The 21,256-nt window shown below is 35.9% G+C and overlaps 1 protein-coding gene across 1 annotated transcript in view; it reads right to left on the minus strand.

Moving 5' to 3' along the window:
* Window positions 1-21,256, minus strand: part of LOC136837042 (superkiller complex protein 3) — a 43,500-nt gene that overhangs the window by 4,120 nt on the left and 18,124 nt on the right. Inside the window, exons 9-22 of the mRNA XM_067101618.1 lie at window positions 20,907-21,163; window positions 20,462-20,665; window positions 19,926-20,195; window positions 17,608-17,768; window positions 16,046-16,181; window positions 14,688-14,881; window positions 8,064-8,252; window positions 5,137-5,369; window positions 3,854-4,038; window positions 3,491-3,702; window positions 2,112-2,235; window positions 1,543-1,696; window positions 605-758; window positions 19-193 (exon numbers count right to left, since the gene is read on the minus strand). Coding sequence (XP_066957719.1) covers window positions 19-193; window positions 605-758; window positions 1,543-1,696; window positions 2,112-2,235; window positions 3,491-3,702; window positions 3,854-4,038; window positions 5,137-5,369; window positions 8,064-8,252; window positions 14,688-14,881; window positions 16,046-16,181; window positions 17,608-17,768; window positions 19,926-20,195; window positions 20,462-20,665; window positions 20,907-21,163 — 2,648 coding nt within the window. The remainder of the gene's footprint in view (window positions 1-18; window positions 194-604; window positions 759-1,542; window positions 1,697-2,111; window positions 2,236-3,490; window positions 3,703-3,853; window positions 4,039-5,136; window positions 5,370-8,063; window positions 8,253-14,687; window positions 14,882-16,045; window positions 16,182-17,607; window positions 17,769-19,925; window positions 20,196-20,461; window positions 20,666-20,906; window positions 21,164-21,256) is intronic.

Genomic DNA, 21,256 nt, shown 5'->3' on the forward strand with positions numbered 1-21,256 from the left:
TTACCAGGTAATACTTACATTAGAGGTTGCTTCAGCAGCCCTCAAAAATGCAATATGATCTAAGTATTTTGGGTCATGTTCATATGGGGTGAGTTCTGCCAAGGCTGCATTTGTGAGCACAGCATCCATAGAGATAAGACCTAGTGCTGCCAGCGCCAGAAGCCCATGAACTGATGCTCCACGTAACTGAGATCTATAGGAAATAATGCTCTTAGTAGTATTTTACAGTAATAAATAGATAAAACTCATTTATTTCAGAGAAATACAAATAGACAATCTCAAAATACTTATGAAACAAAACAATACACAGAGCCCCTCTTGATTGTAAAGACTCGATTCTACAGTGAAACTTAGTACAGCTACAGAAGGAATTAGATTCTTGACCATGTTACTACAAAGACTAAAGTAAACAGTACAGTATTTTCAGGTAATTTTCAAAGTACCAAGATGAAAAATAACATACTGTAATCTGTTTCTACAGAATTAAGAGAATGTTCATTAGCATAAAAACCACATAGTAATATTTACAGAAATTAAAGAAAGCCCTGAGCATATAAGTATTTAGCCATTATACCCATAAAAAAATACAGCTATATTCCCTTACCCTTGGAACAGGAGCTTCTTTGCTTCATCTGGGTTCTGGAACTTGTACTGCAAAGATGCCAGTGCTACCAGTATATGTGACTTTTGAGTGTCATCAGGGGCAAGCCAGTGGAGGGCAGAGGTGTAACCATTGTAGGCTTCTTCAAATTTACCAGCTACAAGAGGAAGAAGGCTGTCATATGTGCTTGATACAATATAAAATATATCCTACTAAACAACTAATTAATGTGCTACACACAGTAAAGACCTCTCAATTTTAAATGGTGCAAGCTGGTGTCCAGACAAATATGGCATCATATGATTTATGGAAATGCAATGAAAAAACCCTGTTCCTGTTATGCCTTGGTCTGAGAAATGTCAAGACAAAACTGCACCTACCACAATTTATAGTAATCAAAGCTTTACCTTCCCTCAGCCAAGCTTCAGAAAGTCTGACGTAATGGTGTAATGATTGATCTGATTCTACTACCTAGTGTAACATTCAAGTATACTACTTTCTTTCTCAAAACAACAAAAATACTTTAGCAAACTTCAATTGTATTTCCTGAATAATTTATTTTACGTCTTCATGCAAGTTTGTCACTATTAAAGGAAGTCCACTAACACAATTTTCTTGCATAAACTTTGCTTTCCCAGACATGCAAACCTGTCTCTTCACCATAAAAGAAAGCATGGTCAGCTTGATAACAATCAGTTTATAAGCTGGATACAGTCTGTATATGCTTTATCCCAACACCGCTGTTATCACATGAGCCCAATACATTTTCATCTTTGCCACAACTGTAAAGATAATCAAGCACTGAATAGTAATGCTGCAATGACTTGCAAATCACTGAAATCTGTCCATATAAACTAGAGAGAGAGATTTACATTTCATCAAACTGCTGAGACAAAAATTACACAACAATACAGATGCTAATGTTCATGAAGCTAAAATACCTTTCAAACTTGCAAGTGCAAGGCCACAGTGTGCAAAATAGTCTGGTTCCTTGATTGCTGCATAATATTTCATTGCCTCCTCCACCTCACCCAGTCCAGTAAGTGCCCTTCCTAAATTACAGTACACTCCATCACGAAGCTTGACAATTTCAGGCTGCAATGAAGAGTTACTTTTTTTTAATCAAATACAGGTACAAAACAGAAATGAGACTATAATGAACACATGAAAATTTCAAAACTGACAAAAGCACACAGAGAAATGTTAACAGCAATAAACAGGGTATGTGAAACACAATTAAAATGGGAGATTACTTTATAATCTAATAATACCATTTACTCTATATAAAAAGTTGACAACAAAGCCAAGAGAAAGCAACCATGGTATAATATTGGAAAATGTCATAGAAATTGTGGCAATGGTACATGATACTCTGAAGTATCATCACAGCTTATAAAAACCAATAACAATGACAATATCCAAAAGGAGAGGCTCCCCAGAAGTGAATTCAATATTTCTGACACTCACAATGCTGACTATTTAATGAAACAGCAATTAAAAGTAGGCTTACCTCCTCCCCTTGGCCAATGACATTTAATGCCATCTGGTAAGATTTAACAGCTGACTGGTAAAGCTTCATCATCTCCAGAGTCAAGCCCGCCATGTTAAGGGCAATTATGTCTGTCTCTTTTTCTCTGAAGGAAAATCAAACGATAAAGAAAATTATGCATGGCTGTAGTCTACTTGAAATGACTGTGCTAAACCACATTCTTCAAACTAATCTCTTTTCCAAAAATGCAATATATCTTGGAGGTAAAAAGGCCAAAATTTTATACTAGTAACATTAGTAGCAATACTAAAAATTCCTTGGTTATACTAATGTTTAGGTTAACTTACTTAATGTCTCCTACTTCTATTCTTTAAACATAAGCAAAATGTTACAAACCCTATGTTGGTAAGCTACAGCATTATAGCAAGTTTAAACTAACAAATAACTGTTGATTATATATGCAGCATTTACAATCTGGAGTGTATAGCAGAGTTGCCACAATTACATCATGCAATCAAGTAGTGTCACTAACGTCTTAGTGTCTCCGCTTTTCCATCAAATTCTCAAATCTTTTTCTAAATCAATTTAGGCAATAGTGCCTTCAGCAAAAGTTGGTCAAGCTGCTGAAGCCTGAGGTAACCAACTACAGTAATGCCAAATGAGTGAGTGGGTTGGAGTGCCACCACCCATTCCCTAAACTATCAGCGTCTTTTTCCTTTGGCAACAGGAACAACTGCTGGACTGGTTGGAGGCAGTATTAGGCTGTAAGACTTCAGGATTATCAAAAAAAAAAAAAAAAAAAAATTACACTGAATTTGCAATTTGCTTTTCCAGCGATTTAAACGTTTCTCTTTTCTATGGAAATTCACTTGCTAAAGTAGCTGGTATTGTCCAAGAACATGACTAGCACTGTTCTTCCCACCTGGAAATGCCAGCTTCCTAGTCATGTATATGACCTGGCCAAGGATGACCTCTGTAACCCTCTACATGGCCAGTGTATGGACTTCTAGTAGCATCAGTGACTTCAGCACTTTGAAGGAAAATCTAAGGATAACTGACAACAAAATGGTGGGATTAGTGGCTGGAGTTTTCTGACTCATGTTACTGACAAGGAAGTTGCAGAAGCATGTAGTGGTCAGAACTGGAAAACTGACTCAGGTGGTCTGGACATATGATAGGGGGCAGTTAGTGATTAACATACTGGATATGAAAGCAACATGACAGAAACCAGTAGAATTGTCAAAAAAAAATCATGGAGAAAAGATATACAAGAGCATCTGGACCAGATGGAAATTCAAACAAAAAGTGCACAAGCCAGAACAGAAAGGAGGGAATTTTTTCTCATCTAATCCTGCAAATAAAAAACCTGATGAATAAATCTTGACGAGTTTAAAACACACCTGGTATAATAAACTAGAGAGTCAGTGGCACCTGGAAGAGAGTGCTCGATAACTTGAGTCATTCTCAGATTTTTTAGGGTGTTATCATCACATGCTATCCGGGTAACATGATGACCATAGCCCAAACAGCTCTCAACCTGGATGCCAAGTACAGTTGTATGACGGAAAAGATCATAGAAGTCGGAGTGGTCAATGCTCTCTGCTACAAGGGCCTGAGGAAAATCAAAATAAATATATCAAGGCTCTGCTATATACGTTATTGTAAAACTAATACAAAAATTATATACTAAAATATGCCAAAATTAGGGGTGGGGGGAATATGATCAAAAGAAAAATGGAACACTTGACATCATTAGTCCTTACCTGACCCACCCAGCAGGTGACAAATGAAGGATCACTTGCTTGTGCCTGTGAAAACGCTTCATGCGCCAAATGAACATCTTTATGGGTTAAGTACAATGCTCCTAAGTGAGTCCAGGAAATGGCTGTTGGCTGCAGGTCAATAGACTTCAAAAATGCATGTTGTGCTAGTGCATACTCTCCAACAACTGCAAATGTATGGTAGTATAGTAAAAAGATACACCATTTCAGAGTTATGACAATAACTTATACACAAGCAAAATACCATTTCTGTAAAATGAAAATAAATTATAAACCAATGTCTGAGCTAACAAAAGGGGATAGCATCTATTTAATATATATTAAACAAGAACTGCATATTCATGAAAAAGTATTATCATTGCAGAAAAAGACTTCGGGCTTATGGAGATGAAAAAATTTGATTACAGTACCATAGCTCAACCATCCCCACCATTTTCCATCCATTTGCTATAAATAGCTACAGCTGTTTTTCTTAGACTGTTTATGTAGCTTATCTCATGTATCCTATATGGAGCTGTTATGAAGTTCAAAGCATTCACTTGAAAATGAGATTAGGATGCTGCTAGGCAACCTACTTACTTTCCAGAGTGTACATCTCTATCCTCTTCTCTGCCTGTCAGCTGCCAGAACTTAAGAGGGCCCTCCTTCTCTTCAAATGTCATTTGTACACCTTGATTCCACCACTAAGTCTCTCCCTTCCCTTACCTCACCTTGCCTGTACACCTTCTTGATACTCTTTTTTTTTTTCACTAAGTTTGCAAGTTACCAAACTTTTTACCATCTTTTATTTTCCCTTTTATCCCTCACTGTTAACTCTCAGCAATCTATGTTGCGTTTGGTAAGTCTGTGTGGAACAGAGCAATTCTTTTCTTTGATGTTAGACATACTTCCCATCATAACAAATTTGATCTATTTTAGCTTGTCCCATTCTTGTCAAGTAAGGTGAACATGTATTTTGTATTTTATGGTAATAACATAGGGAAACAAGGAAATGACAACCTTCTGGAGTCATAATTAACTGGATTTCAATGACAGAGAAAGAAAGGAAAAGTTTTATGTTCACTGTGCACACACACCCAGAGAGAGAGAGAGAGAGAGAGAGAGAGAGAGAGAGAGAGAGAGAGAGAGAGAGAGAGACCCCTACAGTGCCTTTTGCTGAAAACAATAAAAATAGCATTGGCCTTTTAAAGCTTATGTAACTATTGGTAATCTGTTTAAAAGACAACAATATCAAGAAAAAAAAACCTGAAAATTTATATCATCACCTTTATGGGCAGCAACAACACCCAGAGAATTGTAAGCCTTGGCACTGGTTGGCTCCAGTTCAACTGATTTCTTCAGAGACTTGATTGAACGCAAAAAGAGGTCTTTGATGACATCTTCATTCCCTTCTTTGCTGGTCTCCTCCAAGACAATACCTTGCAAATAAGTGTTTATACCCAGGTCATGCCACAAATTAGAGTCATCTTTGGTTATTTGCAAGGAGAGGCCATAACACCTAGGAAAGGAAAGAAAGGGTTACAAGTGAAATTCTGTATAGTCTAAGCAAAATAAACAAACATGGCAACTCTTACAGTTCATTCCTCTTTTGCTAAAGTATCTCACCAAATAAAAGTTACAGTACATAAAAACATGTTGCCATAACTAGCTATGCTGCTGGCTTCTTACCATAACTTAAAGGGAGGATGTGACACTGAAAACTGACTGGAATTGTCTTAAATATTTGAGAAAAATGTGTGTCGAGTTAAATTTCTCACAAATTATAAAAGGATTTTGACAAAGGAAAAATCTATTTCTGGAGAGGGGCCCGTGTCACCCGGTGAAAAAGTCCATTCAGCACTTATTTCTAGGTAATTCCGTTGCTAGATACCAGAGAAAGCTAAATGAAATGCTGGAGTTACTACCCCCAGAGCGAGCTCCACTAGATGGAGTCGTGTATGGAAAAGGGTGAACTACAAAAACACGGAACCTTATCCTATAGAGATTCCCAATGTCAAAAGTCCCAACGAGAGAGGTGCCGATACAAGCCCATGCACTACTCACGGACTGTATACAAGGCAACACTAGTCGCATTCCATATTAGCACCCACCCCACTAGAATGATGTTTACCATGGGAGGGAGAGAATAAAAAACAGGGGTGGGTCACCGGGTGACACGGGCCCCTCTCCAGAAATAGATTTTTCTTGTCAAAATCCTTTTTCTGGATCGGGGTCCCGTGTCAGCCGGTGAAATAATAACAGAGAAATAAACATCATTCTTATACTATTAAAGACTTAAATAGAGACGTTGAAAACTAGGAGAATTCTACCCTGAACATTAGTAAGGTCCTCTAAATTCATGTAATGAAAATAATGTAAGTGGTCACCGTCTAAGATCATGAGCTTAGAATTGAACCTGAATAGGCTTGTATTAAGAAAATACTTTCTGCCTAATAGCAGACCCAATGACAAAATAAGAAGCGAATAGGCCCGAGGGGGAACCATGTAGCCTAAACAGCAAGACAACACTTGACCAGGAAGGGAACACAAAATTCACAAAATAAACAAAATTATAAAAACAAAGTAAAAACCGTAACAATACCAATGAAAATAAGATCCCCAAAGGCTAAGAGAAGTGAGGGACAAAAATAAAGCATAATGAGGCCATGATAATAAGCGAATGGGCTCGAGGGGGTAACTCATAGCCTAAACGCTCAACAGCACTTCTCGGAATGAAGCCACGATAAAAAGCGAATGGGCCCGAGGGGGTAGCTCGTAACCTAAACGCTAAACATCACTCTCGTAATGAAGCCATGATAAAGGCGAATGGGCCCGAGGGGTAGCTCGTAGCCTAGGCGTTAAATATCACTCGTAATGAAGCCATGATAAAAGCAAATGGGCCCGAGGGGTAGCTCGTAGCCTAAACGCTAAACAGCACTTCTCGTAGTAAAGGGTACAGAACAAACATAAAATTAATCAAACCCACTAAAGTTAGGAATCATTAATTGGTAAAATATCCCAAATAAAAAGGGATACTAATAAGTAACACAAAACAAACATGCCGACCCAAGACCAAGAGAGGTCAAGAGACGCCGTGAGAGGTGATCGAGACGGGCGTTATAAATCCCTTTAATTATTAAACTAAAGGAAAATAAGGAGCCTCAATCGCCTAAAAAACAATAAAACACTGGTACTCAAGTGTTTGAAGAACCTTGCGAGGATGCCATAAAAAATCCAAAATAGAGCACAAAATAAGGATCACAACAAAATTACGTGTGAACGAAATCGCGTGCTAAAATGGAATGCGACTAGTGTTGCCTTGTATACAGTCCGCGAGTAGTGCATGGGCTTGTATCGGCACCTCTCTCGTTGGGACTTTTGACATTGGGAATCTCTATAGGATAAGGTTCCGTGTTTTTGTAGTTCACCCTTTTCCATACACGACTCCATCTAGTGGAGCTCGCTCTGGGGGTAGTAACTCCAGCATTTCATTTAGCTTTCTCTGGTATCTAGCAACGGAATTACCTAGAAATAAGTGCTGAATGGACTTTTTCACCGGCTGACACGGGACCCCGATCCAGAAATTAGGTGTTACTATTTAGTACTATAAATATAAAAAATACCCTGGCAGAATTAATTTTCAAACTTCAGAAACATAAAATCATAGGTTCCCACTTAGTTTTACAGCATTTTCCACCACCTAAAATGTGTATACTGTGCTTAATCCTTAAAATTTAACACAAGAACATTTATCTAAAACATAAAATGCATAAAGTTTTGAAGTACAAAACCAGTTAGGGAAAGCACACCCAGTATAATCTACATCTTCTGAGCTTTTAAAAATATGTAAAGTACAGTAAGTTTAAAACCTTAAAACAATTACAGCAGATTAAATCTGAGATAATAAGCACAAAAACTGTCAAATGGTTATCAATAATGATTTATCAGGAGATAAGTAAAGGGTTAATTATATAAACACCCTTTTTAAATACTGCATACTTATGTATACCTAAAATTTAAAATGCGAGTATAAAATTTAACTCTATTTGCTATAGAGACACAGGACCTGCTGTTTCTTAAATATGCTTAGTTTTACTTTGTTGTTTCTCTGTTACAATTTAGGTATACTGTTAAACTAAAAAAGAAAAAAAAAAGTTGCTCAAGAACACAAGTCAAAGATTTGCAATACTGTATTTAAACAAATGTTTCTTACCTTGCTCCTAACTGAAGAATCTGAAGCTTATCAACAGTGACTGCTGCATTAAGATCGTCTTCTTCCCGCTGCATGAGTTTTGAGGGGATGGAAAACTGTGAAAGTGATGGTGGCATAGGGTAGAGCAGTGTACAAGCATCTCCAATTAACTTCCATGCAGATGAACAGCTGGGTTTAATGCTTGCAGCCCTGGAAGAGACATAGTGAAGTTACTAAGCAAACAGAAACTGGATTTTTGCACTGAGTTTTACAATTTACAACTCATTCACTTACCGCCATCCATATTTATTCATAAATAAGCCTTACAAAACATCTGAGTGCACAATGTGATAAAGAGAAAATGCTCAAACGAGCTATCTACAATACTATCTATGTTGTTTCCAACAAGGAGCAAAATATAGAAATGTGCAAAGTTTTACTGTAGCATACAATACTCTGACATAATATATACAGGTAGTGCTTGAGTTACGATAATTCGACTTACGATAATTCGCTTTTACGATGGGATTAGCAATTAATATCGATACGACAATATTTTGAAAATACGAATTTTTAAATTTCGCGGGCGACTGGCGCGAGGCAACAACGCATACACTCAGGCAGCGGCGATTATGCGATACGTTGCCCGAGAGGCTGGAATAGGTACATTAATTCAATGAGCCGACCTCACTTGCCCTCGTTGTGTCGGAACTTAAAATAGGTCAGTGTTCGTTTGCAATTTTTGTGCGTTTGTAAATACAGGTAGTGCAGTGGCGATAATTCGTCTTACGATAATTCGAGTTTACGATGGAGTTAGCAATTAATACCGGTACGACAATATTTAGAAAATATTTTTAAATTTCGAGCGGGCACAAGCAACAGTGTACACTACTATTGCCGCAGAATCAGGCAGCAAGAAAGACCAACTTACAATAGACCAACTTCTTTTTCTCCATCTCTTTATTCCATGTTCTAGTTAAAAAAGTAAGAGAATAATAAAAGCATTGTTAGTAACCTTATACTCTTGCGAAAATGCGTACAGCCATAAACAACCGAACGAGACTCTGTTGTTTTGCTAATAACCAAATCGGATAACAACTGTTTTGCTTGTATTTCAACCATCGTACGGTTAAACAATTATCGTAGTTATATTAAAAATGACGTTAAGTACTGATATGTTTTTACACTACCCTTATCCGCTTTGGAGAAAAAATCAGCAAGGAAATATACTGCTGCAGTAAAATTAAGCTGCAAGTTGTAGCTGACGCTGAGAAAAGAATGTTCAAGCTGCTAATGACTATAAATTATCGTACATTGGCAACATGGATGAAACTCGACCGCAAATAAAATTGGAAAGTATTTTAATCAAAACTACTGGACATGAAAGAACAGATATTACTGCTGTTTTTCACGCCGATAAAAGATACATACAAAAAGCTCGTGGTATGATGATGAAATCAAGAGAAAATAGCTTAACGGAATCTTGATTTTTTGTTTACACAAAACAAAGGGCCAGCCGCCAACGTCATCTACTAACGAAAAAATGGCTAAAATAATTTCACAACGAGACATATTTAACCCTTTCATATCTGTATAGTTATCACATCACTGAGGGCACATGAGCCCCGATGTGTCTGGGAGCGCGCAACACTGCGAAAAAATAATTATTTCGAAAATTCAGCAAAAATAAACATTTTATGCCAACAACGTTCATTTTGCTGTCCTTTTTTCTAAATGTTTATATTTTATGGTGGAATAGTCAGAATAAGAGTCCCAGCCCTCTAAATACAAAAAATGTGAGTTATTTCAAAAAAAAAAAAAATCTTTACTTATTTTCATATTTTCGTTCAGTAACCCAAAATCTATGAATGTCAGGCGAATGAATTATTTTTTATGAGAAAGCCAACAAAATTCTCTAAATATCGACATATAAAAGAATGGAAAACGAATAAGTCCAGCTGGTGAAAAATTGATAGAAAAAGGGGAAGAAACAGAGCGCTCTGCCGGCGTATGGTGAGAATTATCGCTAGAAAAAGTTTTTTTGAAGAGCCCTATCTCGATTATTTTTCATAGAAATTACTTTGTAAATATACGAAAATGTAGAGGAAAAGTTGTAGAATAAAGTGAGAGTCAAGAAAATGGCTTTGGTAACGGCAACAGTTTCATTTTTGACGTTATAAATTGATCGAAACGAAAAAAAAAAAGTTACCGTTGTCAACATTATCGTTCGTAGCTCAAAAGCTATAACAGTTAGGCGAATGAATAATTTTTTATGAGAAAGCCAATAAAATTCCCTAAATATTGACATATAAAAAATGGAAAACAAATAAGTCCAGTTGGTGAAAAAAAATTTATAGAAAAGAGGGCGAGAAACAGAGCGCTCTGCCCGGCCTATGGTGAGAATTATCGCTAGAAAATTTTTTTTTTGAAGAGCCCTATCTCGGTTATTTTTCATAGAAATTACTTTGTAAATATACGAAAAAGTAGAGGAAAAGTTGAAGAATAAAGGGAAAGTCAAGAAAAATGGCTTTGGTAACGGCAACAGTTTCATTTTGACGTTATAAATTGATCGAAACGAAAAAAAAATTTACCGTTGTCAACATTATTGTTCGTAGCTCAAAAACTATAACAGTTAGGTGAATGAATTATTTTTTATGAGAAAGCCAAGAAAATTCTCTAAATATCGACATATAAAAAAAATGAAAAACGAATAAGTCCAGTTGGTGAAAAATTGATAGAAAAGCGGGTAAGAAACAGAGCGCATGCCAGGCATACGGTGAGAATTATCGCTAGACATTTTTTTGAAGAGCCCTACCTCAGATTTTTTCATAGAAATTACTTTGTAAATATACAAAAATGTAGATAAATAAAGTGAGAGTCAAGAAAAATGGCTTTGGTAACAGCAACAGTTTCATTTTGACGTTATAAGCTGTTCGAAACAAAAAAAAAAATGTTACCGTTGTCAACATTATCGTTCGTAGCTCAAAAGCTATAACAGTTGGGTGAATGAATTATTTTTTATGAGAAAGCCAACAAAATTCTCTAAATATCGATATATATGATAATGAAAAATGAGATTCAGAGCCCTGCCTAAAATCCAGACGTCTCTTATGTGATGCACTAACAAATTTCCGCTAGTTTTACCGCAAAAACTTTGTCCATAAAAGCATGTTGGAAACTGTTCTCGATTGACGTCGCTTTATGTAAACAGCCACACGTGTTTACCCAGTCTAAATACGCATGGTCTCTGACAGAAGTGTGGCCTGCCAGGCCTGCGTGGGTGCGATCAGCTGATGTCATTGTGAGAATTTTACTACGCCATGGATTTGCGCATGCACAGTAGAGGAACTAAAAATTTTATAGAAAATAGAGGATACCAAACAGAGTGTTTCCAATAATGTAATCCTACATTTTATAAAAAAATGTAAGATACGAGAGAGAAACGTGGGTAGGATCAGCTGATTTCATTGTGGGAAATTTACTATGCCAGGAATTGGCATGCGCAGTATAGGCACTGCTTGCCTGGCGTATCGATGCCTGAGTTACACGGTCCAAGGTATGCTTTAGCCTATGGAAACCACCAACTGTCCGAAAATAAAAAAAATTTACCCCTACCACACGTACGAAAAATGTCGGTAAATTTTACATACAATTACGTCAGTCAGACAAGAAGGGGGGTAGGGGGTTATTGCGTAATATGACGTCAATTGGTCAGGAAAGGGTTAAGTTATATTTCGACATAAAAACACTTCGTATAACGAAAAATACACATGTCCCTTATAGATAAAGTATCTAGAGATTCATTTACGCTAACTTGGAGCAAGAAATGCCCTCTGAACCGAGTTAAATGTATCGAAATAAAGACCGCGTGATCGATTCCGTAACCAAAGCATTTGATCGCTATGATCGGAATTTATAATGCAAAAGCAGTATAGGAATATTTACGATTGGATAGTGTAGTAAAGCATAACATTTTAAAAGATCCATGGAAAAGATGCACATTCGTTATTTTGATGTTTGTATAATACGGCGGTGTTATGTGAAAATAGAATACAGTATAATGTAGGCTAGGCTACCGTATATGATATACGAAAGTGCAGGCCAGGCCTTCCTTGTTTGTTATTCAATTTCTCTTAATACTGGCTTATCATGTCAGTCTGCATCGAACCTGCAGAATTAGCTGACACTAATAATTACTATACCATATATGTATAAAGTATACTGTGTAGTGTAGGCTAGGCTACCATATATGTATAGATGGTACTGATTACCCTAGTGTAGGCTAGGCCATATTCGAGTTACGATTTTTTCAACAAACGATGGGTTTTTTGGAACCTAACCCCATCGTAAGTAGGGGAATACCTGTATATACTTTCAAATGATCAATAAAGCAAAATAATAAAAGGTACTCACTGTAATGATGATCATCTAATACAAAAGAAATTGTATTTCACTGTCAAAATATGACATGCATATCAACAAAGTGATAATTACACATAACTTTCAGCATAAAGATTCATTTATTAGGCCTAGATTTAAGAAATCTACCCCAATCTTGCCCTCCCAAACATCAGTAAAAATAAAAAATTGTAGGTCTGGTTGTGTGTCAGTGCCTGTGTCCTTATATCCAAAAGCATATTTATTAAGCACCTACAGTATATCTGATTACTATTTATCAAAATACATCGAATATCTAATTTTATGTCTGATTACAATATTCCTTATTTAACTGTAATATTTTACTTTATAAGCTTTTTTGACTTTTGCATGTACACAATATTCAACTATCATGCATGCATTGTGGTTTTATTAACCCTTAAGGGACGGCATAATTTATCAATGTGCAGCACCCCAGACCGGGGAAACTTTGAGGTCGGCAAAATACAAAAAAAAAATCACATCAATGGAAAGAGAATGACATGTACATTCACACTATATAAATAAAAAAATTCTAAAAAATTTTCCCTACCTTCTGCGAGAAGTTGAAAATGACTATTTACAACCCCTTGTGGGGCCTCATTTACAAGACAATTGTAAATTTTACCAACTTATATATGTTTTTTCTAATAAATAAGTTTTTTGGATTTTGTAAAATTATTATTACTGCTCACACAATATCAAAACATAAGAAATAAAAGCAGTAACAAATTTTTTGCCCATTTGTTGTAAAATATTCACTTAAGTTTACGAGAAGGAAGATTCAGTAACTCTTTTTTTACTTTTACATGCTTTTTCTAATATTTCTTTGCAATTTTCTTTGTAAAATTACATTTACAACCAACATACTATCATAAAAGACAAAAACAAAAAACAACAGCAACCCCTTCGTATATTTACAAGCAAATTTACAAAAAGACCCATGTGAGAGAGAGATGCAGTACCTTCCCCCTTGAAGTCATAAGCATTACTGATACTGGCCCAACTCTCACTCTGTATAAAAGTTGCCATTAGTGAATTTATAGCATGTAGAAGTATTGGCACCTTTGTTTCGAATCATTATTACCATAACAGTGGTGCGTAATTCTGCTTCACACTGAAGCGCAATCCGTCCACCTCCCCAAACCTGTTTTACTTCACAATGAAGCTCAATCAGTCCACTAAGGGTTAAAAAAATATATATATCACTATTTTACAAGACTTTAGTTCAAAAACACATGCTCTGGAAGTTTTCAAACAAATTCGATTTACATTATAGTAGCTGCCTTAGGAAATATTTATACTCTCGATATCTTTAATAGTTACGTAGTACCCAAAGGTAAAGAAACCACATTTACCAACACCCATAAAGTTATTATTACATAGATATTAAGTGATGCATTGAAGAATTGATTGTTGTGCTGAAAGTCTAAATAAATCAACTTTTAAGCAAAGCTATTCCAGCTATTACCTATTACATACTACTCAGAACAGTCTAGGCTTAGCTAAAACACATTTGATGAGCACTATTTGTCTTTTATTCATATACTGTGAGTGTATAAATCATTATGAAAGTTACATGTAGCATCTGCTACCACATTTCCTCTTTAGTTTGTTTTGAGAACCCCATAAATAGGTTGAAAGTGTTAGTAAGAGTTTTTTTGACTTCATAAATTTTCAACTTAAGTTAGGGGTTCAGGAATCTAATTCCTTCATATGAAGTCACTGTAATAAGAAATCTTTAGTGAAAATTCTGTAAAATTCTGCCTTAGCTATATGAAGTAGCTGCACATTACTGCTGTATTTATAATTTCACAAATTAAAGAAAAATATATTTCACATCAATCTGATGTTATTTTACGCTCAGCACAGCGACACACATAGCTGAATGTCACATACACCACATAAAATTTCCCCATTTCTCTTAGAACCCTGGAAATCTGAATTTGAGTCTTAGGTAATCTACCATCTAGGAGAAAATGCTTCAAGGCTGTAAGGAGAGATAAGACTGGAAATCGATAGGCATGCAAAAATAAAATTTTCCCTTGAATTATACAACTCAAAATATCTACCTGGGTCTTGATGATTCTTGCCACTTTTGTGAATTGTTAACTTTGAAAATAGGTCAATGTTAAAACCAGCTGAGTCACATATAAGTCTGATGAAAAGTTGTAAATAAAAAATAAGTAAATATGAAAATAAAGCACATGAAAATCCTTCAATACCAACCTCATCAGCAGTGCAATGGCCCTTAAGCATGACTGTTTGACGTTGATATGGAAGTACTGTTCATAATACTTGCGGGCACTTGCTAATAGAGTCTCAGCTAAGCCAAGCAATGAGACCACTTCTACTGCTGGCATAGGGTTTTTAGTCAGCACAGCTTCATAATCTGCAATTGCTTCAAGGTTTTCACCTAAAATCTGTGAGGATAAGAGTAAATAATTACTTAAATTTACAAAGAATTCAGGAACATTTGCAGTAACTCATACAGCATAGCAACTACCTGATTTTCTGGTGAAATACTGTACATCCAAGGCCCCAACACATACTATCAACACATACTATATCCAAAAATTGGAATAATTGGGAATATTTTGTAATGTATGCTTATATGTTACAGTCCTGATCAAATGGAGGGTATATAAAAATTTTTTCAATTAAAAGATTTTTGGTATTCATGCTATGTACAGTACGGATGAAGATATTTATTACAAGCTATCCTTTGTCAGGTTTCTAAATTAGATTACTTTTATTAGGGATTTTTAATGTACTTTGACACCAACACCAAGCTTCTTACCAAATTCAATGCTGAACTGTAAATAACTTATTGACTGTACATAGAAAAATCATTAGTCTGACAAGACAACTACTCAGGCGGTCCCCGGTACGTCGTATCTCGAAGCCGGAACATCGTCGAAAATCGTCAAAAATCATAAGAAAACCTTACTTTTAATGCTCTGGGTGCATTGAAAACGATGTAAACTGCATTATTATTGAGTTTTACATCAAAAAACCTTCAAATTATGATTATTCTGCCAGCCATATTTCTTCCGTCGGATCGGCGAACGTCCGTAACCCCGAACATGCGTCAGTGGGAAATAATTTCTGATGAATATATTTGAAAAGCGCCGTAACCTCGAACGTCAGAAGCCACGCCGAACCGAACCGTAAACCGGGACTGCCTGTACAGTACTATGGATAAATAACAAGGAAGACTTGCTAAAAAAAAAAAGTTTCCATGATCAGATAAGTGGTCAAAAGTGGATCATGTACCAAGTTTGGGTAGTGAAAACTAAATACTGTATAAACCATGAATCGTTTATCAGCTACCTGTATATCAGTTTTCCTTATAGCAGGAAATAGTTGTTATTTCTAATAAGAAATCTGAGACTCTACTGTACGTGAAAATTCAATTTAAAAGTCTTCTTACACAGAAGAATTATTCTGATAATCATGATGACAATCTATTTACACATAAGTCATAGGATTTTCTCTTGATTATTGCAAAGCTAAAAAAATTTTTCAAATTTACAATAACCTCTAGAAAAGCCAAAAAGAGTCATCTTTTAGTAGATAATACCAACCTGTTTAATGTGAGCTATTTGACAGAGGGGGTATACGGCATCTGGTCGAAGAGTGGCTGCATGCTGGAACACTTTTAGGGCAGCTGAGTGAGCACCTCTGGCAAGAAGGGCATCTCCAAGGCATTCATATCCTGCCCTGTATTGTAGAAAAGAAAATACAAGTAAAATATGTCAAATTTCAGAGCAATGCCACACAACAAAAACTAACAACAACTGAGTAAACATTTACAATGGTGTTTAAGGGGGCCAGATGATAAATGAATGACATAAGTCAGAAAAATTATAAATCATGACATTTTTTCTAAAACTTAGTACATCACATGACAAAGCAAGTATGCAGTCCTGTATTATATCTATTTCCATGTTAAAGGGGCTTTCTGGCAACCAACCCCACAAATTGGTGCAAATAATTTGAATTAGTTAGAACAATGCATGCATATGGTGTTGAAAAAAATTACAATAAATCTTTCCCTATAATAATACACCACCAAAATGGAATTTGGTACAGGTAGTCCTCAGTTTACGGTGGGGGTTCTGTTCTTACACCGCGTCGTAAGCTGAAAATCGTTGTAAACTGAAAAATCATCAAAAATCCTAAGAAATCCTTACTTTTAATGCTCTGGGTGTATTAAAAACAATGTAAACTGCATTTTTATTGGGTTTTTCATAAAAAAAAAACTCCAAATTTTTATTATTCTGCTGTTTTGGAGCCATATTTCTTCCATTGGATAGGAGTATGACGTGTCATAACCCTGGAACATGCATTGAAAACCAGGAAATAATTTCTGATGAATATATCTGAAAAGTGTCGTAACCTCAGAACATCGTTAGCCGGACCTGTCGTAACCCGGGGACTGTGTATATGTTGAAAAAAATTAAAACAAATCTTTCCCTACAATATAAACCACCAAAATGGAGCTCAGTGGCTTCGAAACCTTGACCCAATTAACACTGCAGCAGTTCCAAGTAATGGTATGGGACAACTGTTGTGTCTAATAGAACTGAATTTTGGCAGATTTTTTTTTTTCATTAAATCTGGACAAATATATTTTATTGCAAGCCAATGATATTCACTAAGATTCTACATTATGGGTCTGAAGGCTATTATAAGGGCTTTGCACTTTCCTAGGTGTAACCCAACTGATCCTGAATATGGGGCGTATACAGTAAATATTTTCATATAAAAGGGGCAAAAAGGGTGGTTACAGAATTAAAACTTCTTCATGTTCAACTGCAATACAGAAGTATCGCTATGTGTGTAGCGATAGCCTTAATAAATCTTGTTGTGTTTCTCTTCAATGCAATGGAATAAAAAAAAATACACACTACATAAAGGAGTAACTTTCAACCACATGTAAAACTAATCTTATTATGATAGAGCTTACTTTTCCTCCCGAGCATCCTGGTGTTCCTCAGAACTTACTCAAGATCCAACTTAAGGCTTGACAGGTGCCTCCCTGTCAGTTAGGCAAGTAAACACTACCCATGACTGGCTACCACATAACAACCAGTAATTACAAATCTACAGTGAAAGCTTACATTTTATCTCTTCTAACACTTACCCGTCATTTGGGTTAATAGTGAGAGCATACTGAAATGCTAATATGGACTCTGTCAGTTCATGCAAGACGTAATGATGAAGGCCAAGGCGTAACCAAGCCCATGCACACGACGATCTGCCCACTTCATTTGTTATTTTGCGTAACAGAGCAATGTTTTCTTCCTGGGGACATGAAAACAAAATTATCAAAATTCTGTGAAAGCCAAAGCAAAACGGATATATAGCTGGTTCTCTTCTTACTAAGAAAACAAAAAAGTAAAGTTATCTGTAAATGAAAGATCTACATAATACTACTAACTCAGTTATCAGTAAAAAACAGTTTAAGCTGACAAGCTTGAAGAAAACATGTCCACGATGGCCAAGATGACCAAGATGTTACACAATTTTCTATAAAACTGGGAACTAACCATTAAAGATAACATGCCATTGTCGAAAGGCTACTTTACACTAAATCTGTCTCTCTTCCCCTAACAAATTCTAAAACTAGTTTCTTTGACCAAAAAATTAACTCATTCTTATTAATTTACCATTAACACTATACATTCTCAGCATACCAACTCTAAGAAGGAATTTAAAAATTACCTTGAGAAATTCACTTTTTCCTCTTATCTTTCACTTCATGGATCTCCTTTTCATCCAGTTCACACAAAATTTACATTAATAATTGCATAACTGACGATAGGTTAATATAAGAATTTTGTCTCATGTCTATCAAAAATAAAGGCAATGAAGTGGCCTAAAATAACGAATACCTAAGGTCCCTTGCAGTCAAGTCTACAACCCAATACAGGTATTGCCCTACTTACGATGGGGTTAGGTTCCAAAACCCCTTCATTTGTTGAAATAATTGTATCTCGAATATAGCCTAGCCTACAATAGGGTAATCAGTACCACCTATATACTGTATATATGGTAGCCTAGCCTACACTACACAGTATACTCTATACATATACGGTATCGTAATTATTAGTGTCAGCAAATTCTGCAGGTTCAATGCAGACTGACTTATGGTAATTCAGTATAAAGAGAAACTGAATAAAATACAAGGCTTAGCCTACACTGTGATATGTCGTATACATATACGGCAGCCTAGCCTACATTATACTCTACTTTATATTCACATATTAACATCGTATTATACAAACATCAACATAATGAATGTGCATCTTTTCCAGGGATCTTTTAAAAAGTTATGCTTTACTACACTGTATCCAATAATATTGTATATATTCTCATATTGCTTTTGTATTATAAACTGAGATCACAGTGATCAATGCTTTGGTTTGGAAGTTGATTACGCGGTAAGTTTATTTTGCCACATCTGACTCAGTTCTGAGCACTTTTCTTGCTTCTAGATAGCGTAAATGAATCTCTAGATACTTTATCTATATGGGACAAGATATTTTTCATTTGAGAAGTGTTTTTAAGTCAAAATATAACTTATAAACGTCTCACTGTGAAATTCACTTAGCCATTTTCGTTAATAGATGACGTTGGTGGCTGGCCGTTTGGGGGCATGTTTGTTTTGTGTAAAAAAAATCAAGATCACGTTCGCTATTTTCTCTTGATTTCATCATAATACGAGCTTTACGTATCTATCTTTTATTGGCATGAAAACAGCAGTAATGTGTGTTCTTTCAAGCCCAGTAGTTCTGATTAAAATAACTTTCTCTCCAATTTTATTTACAGTCGAGTTTCATCCATGTAGCTGATGCACGATAATTTATAGTCATTAGCAGCTTGAACATTGTTTTCTCAGCTTCAGCTACAACTTGCAGCTTAAATTTAGCAGTATATTTCCTTGCTGATCTTTTCTCCAAAGCAAACAAGGGTATAATGTAAAAATATATCAGTTGTATTGTACTTAAGTCATTTGTAAAATAACTACGGTAATTGTTTAACCGTACGACAGTTGAAATACAAGCAAAACATTTGTTGTTATCGATTCGGTTACTAGCAAAACAACAACTTCTCGTTCGGTTGTTTATGGCTGTACGCATTTATGCAAGAGTATAACGTTACTAACAATACTTTTATCCTTCTCTTTTACGTTTTTAACTAGAAGATAGAATAAAGAGATGGAGGAAAAGAAGTTGGTCTATTGTAAGTTGGTCTCTCTCGCTGCCTGATTGTACGCTGTTGCCTGTGCCCGCGTGAAATTTAAAAGTATTTTCTAAATATTGTCGTATCGGTATTAATTGCTAAGCCCATCGCAAAACTGAGTTATCGTAAGGCAAATTAATGTAACTCGAGCACTACCTGTAGTAGTGTAAGCAGTAATTCAGCATTAATCCAAAATCTCTCACAACGCATACTTACGTGTTTTCCCATTATCCTATACATGTCAGACAGGGCAGCACCAGTGTCATCATCGCAGGGATTTACATTCATAGCCTTTTCATAGCACTTGAGGGCCTTCTCCATGTTATCCTGGTAGCGGAAGAAGTGTCCCAGATACAAGAAAGCCCGTCCAAGACTTGGATCCAACTTGCCAGCTCTCATGCAACAAATGTGAGCCTTTGCCAAATTTCCTGTTTCATAGTAGATGCAACCAAGCTCCAGATGTCCTTCACCAACTGATGGGTTCTCCTAATAGGATCAAACAAAACTCATTAATTTTCAAACACATGGAATATTCATCATACATTGGCTTCAGTATCTAAAAAAAAAATTATGGGCTTTATATCACCTACTGGCAGATATAATAAGTTTTACCTTGAACCCAATTAACTAATTTGATTCTTATCTTATGGCATAAAGGTGTAACACATTCAAATCCTTTTCATGATTTCTTGAACACGACAGAAAAAAGAAATTAAAAACATATTTCCACTTTTCTAGACCCTTTACTGCACCTGTACAAACTGCTCCAAAACTTGCTGTGCTCCTGGAGTGTCTCCCTGTTCCTTCAGAAGAATAGCTGATAAGAGCATCAACTGCGGCTGACCCTTATGCACTGACATTAGGGAATTCAATTTCTTCTCAGCCAAGGCGAATTCCATCAATTTGATCAGTGACCTAACCAGCAGAAGCCCACTTTCCAGGTCTTCATCAGCTTGCTGGAAGAAATATAATGAACTTCACAAATTTCTGAAGAACATAATAGTGTTACCTAATAAATTAAATGTTTCTCCCTACTAAATATGACTTACAATTCAAAAGATAGATAATCAAATCAATCCTGTTCAGTTAAGATAGATAATCAAATCAATCCTGTTCAGTTATAGTTATGTATATGACTAAATCATTTTGAGAAACAGCATTTAATTAGGTGGATTTCCAGATAACTAATACACTCACCTCCTCAAGAATCGAGACAGCCTCTCTTAAATGGTTGTCATGACCCATATAAACGAATGCCTTGGCACGAGTTAATTTCATCCTCCATCTATAAGACTCGAACTCTTCATTGCCAGGAATGGCAACCTTGGCATTAGAGGCCATGACGTCAAGTGACTTCTTACATGCAACCTCTACACCTGGCCAATTATTTGAGGCTTCATTTGCTCCTAACAGCAACTTCCACCCTAGAAGATTGTTTGTAACACGTTCTGCACCTGTTCAAGATAATAAATACTATAAGTAACATTACTAACTTGATGACTTCTGTGAAATTCTGTCATGACACTAATGCCAGATGGGAAGGTTCC

This window comes from Macrobrachium rosenbergii, chromosome 57 (assembly GCF_040412425.1).
Source record: "Macrobrachium rosenbergii isolate ZJJX-2024 chromosome 57, ASM4041242v1, whole genome shotgun sequence".
NCBI classification, from domain to species: Eukaryota; Metazoa; Arthropoda; class Malacostraca; order Decapoda; family Palaemonidae; genus Macrobrachium; species Macrobrachium rosenbergii.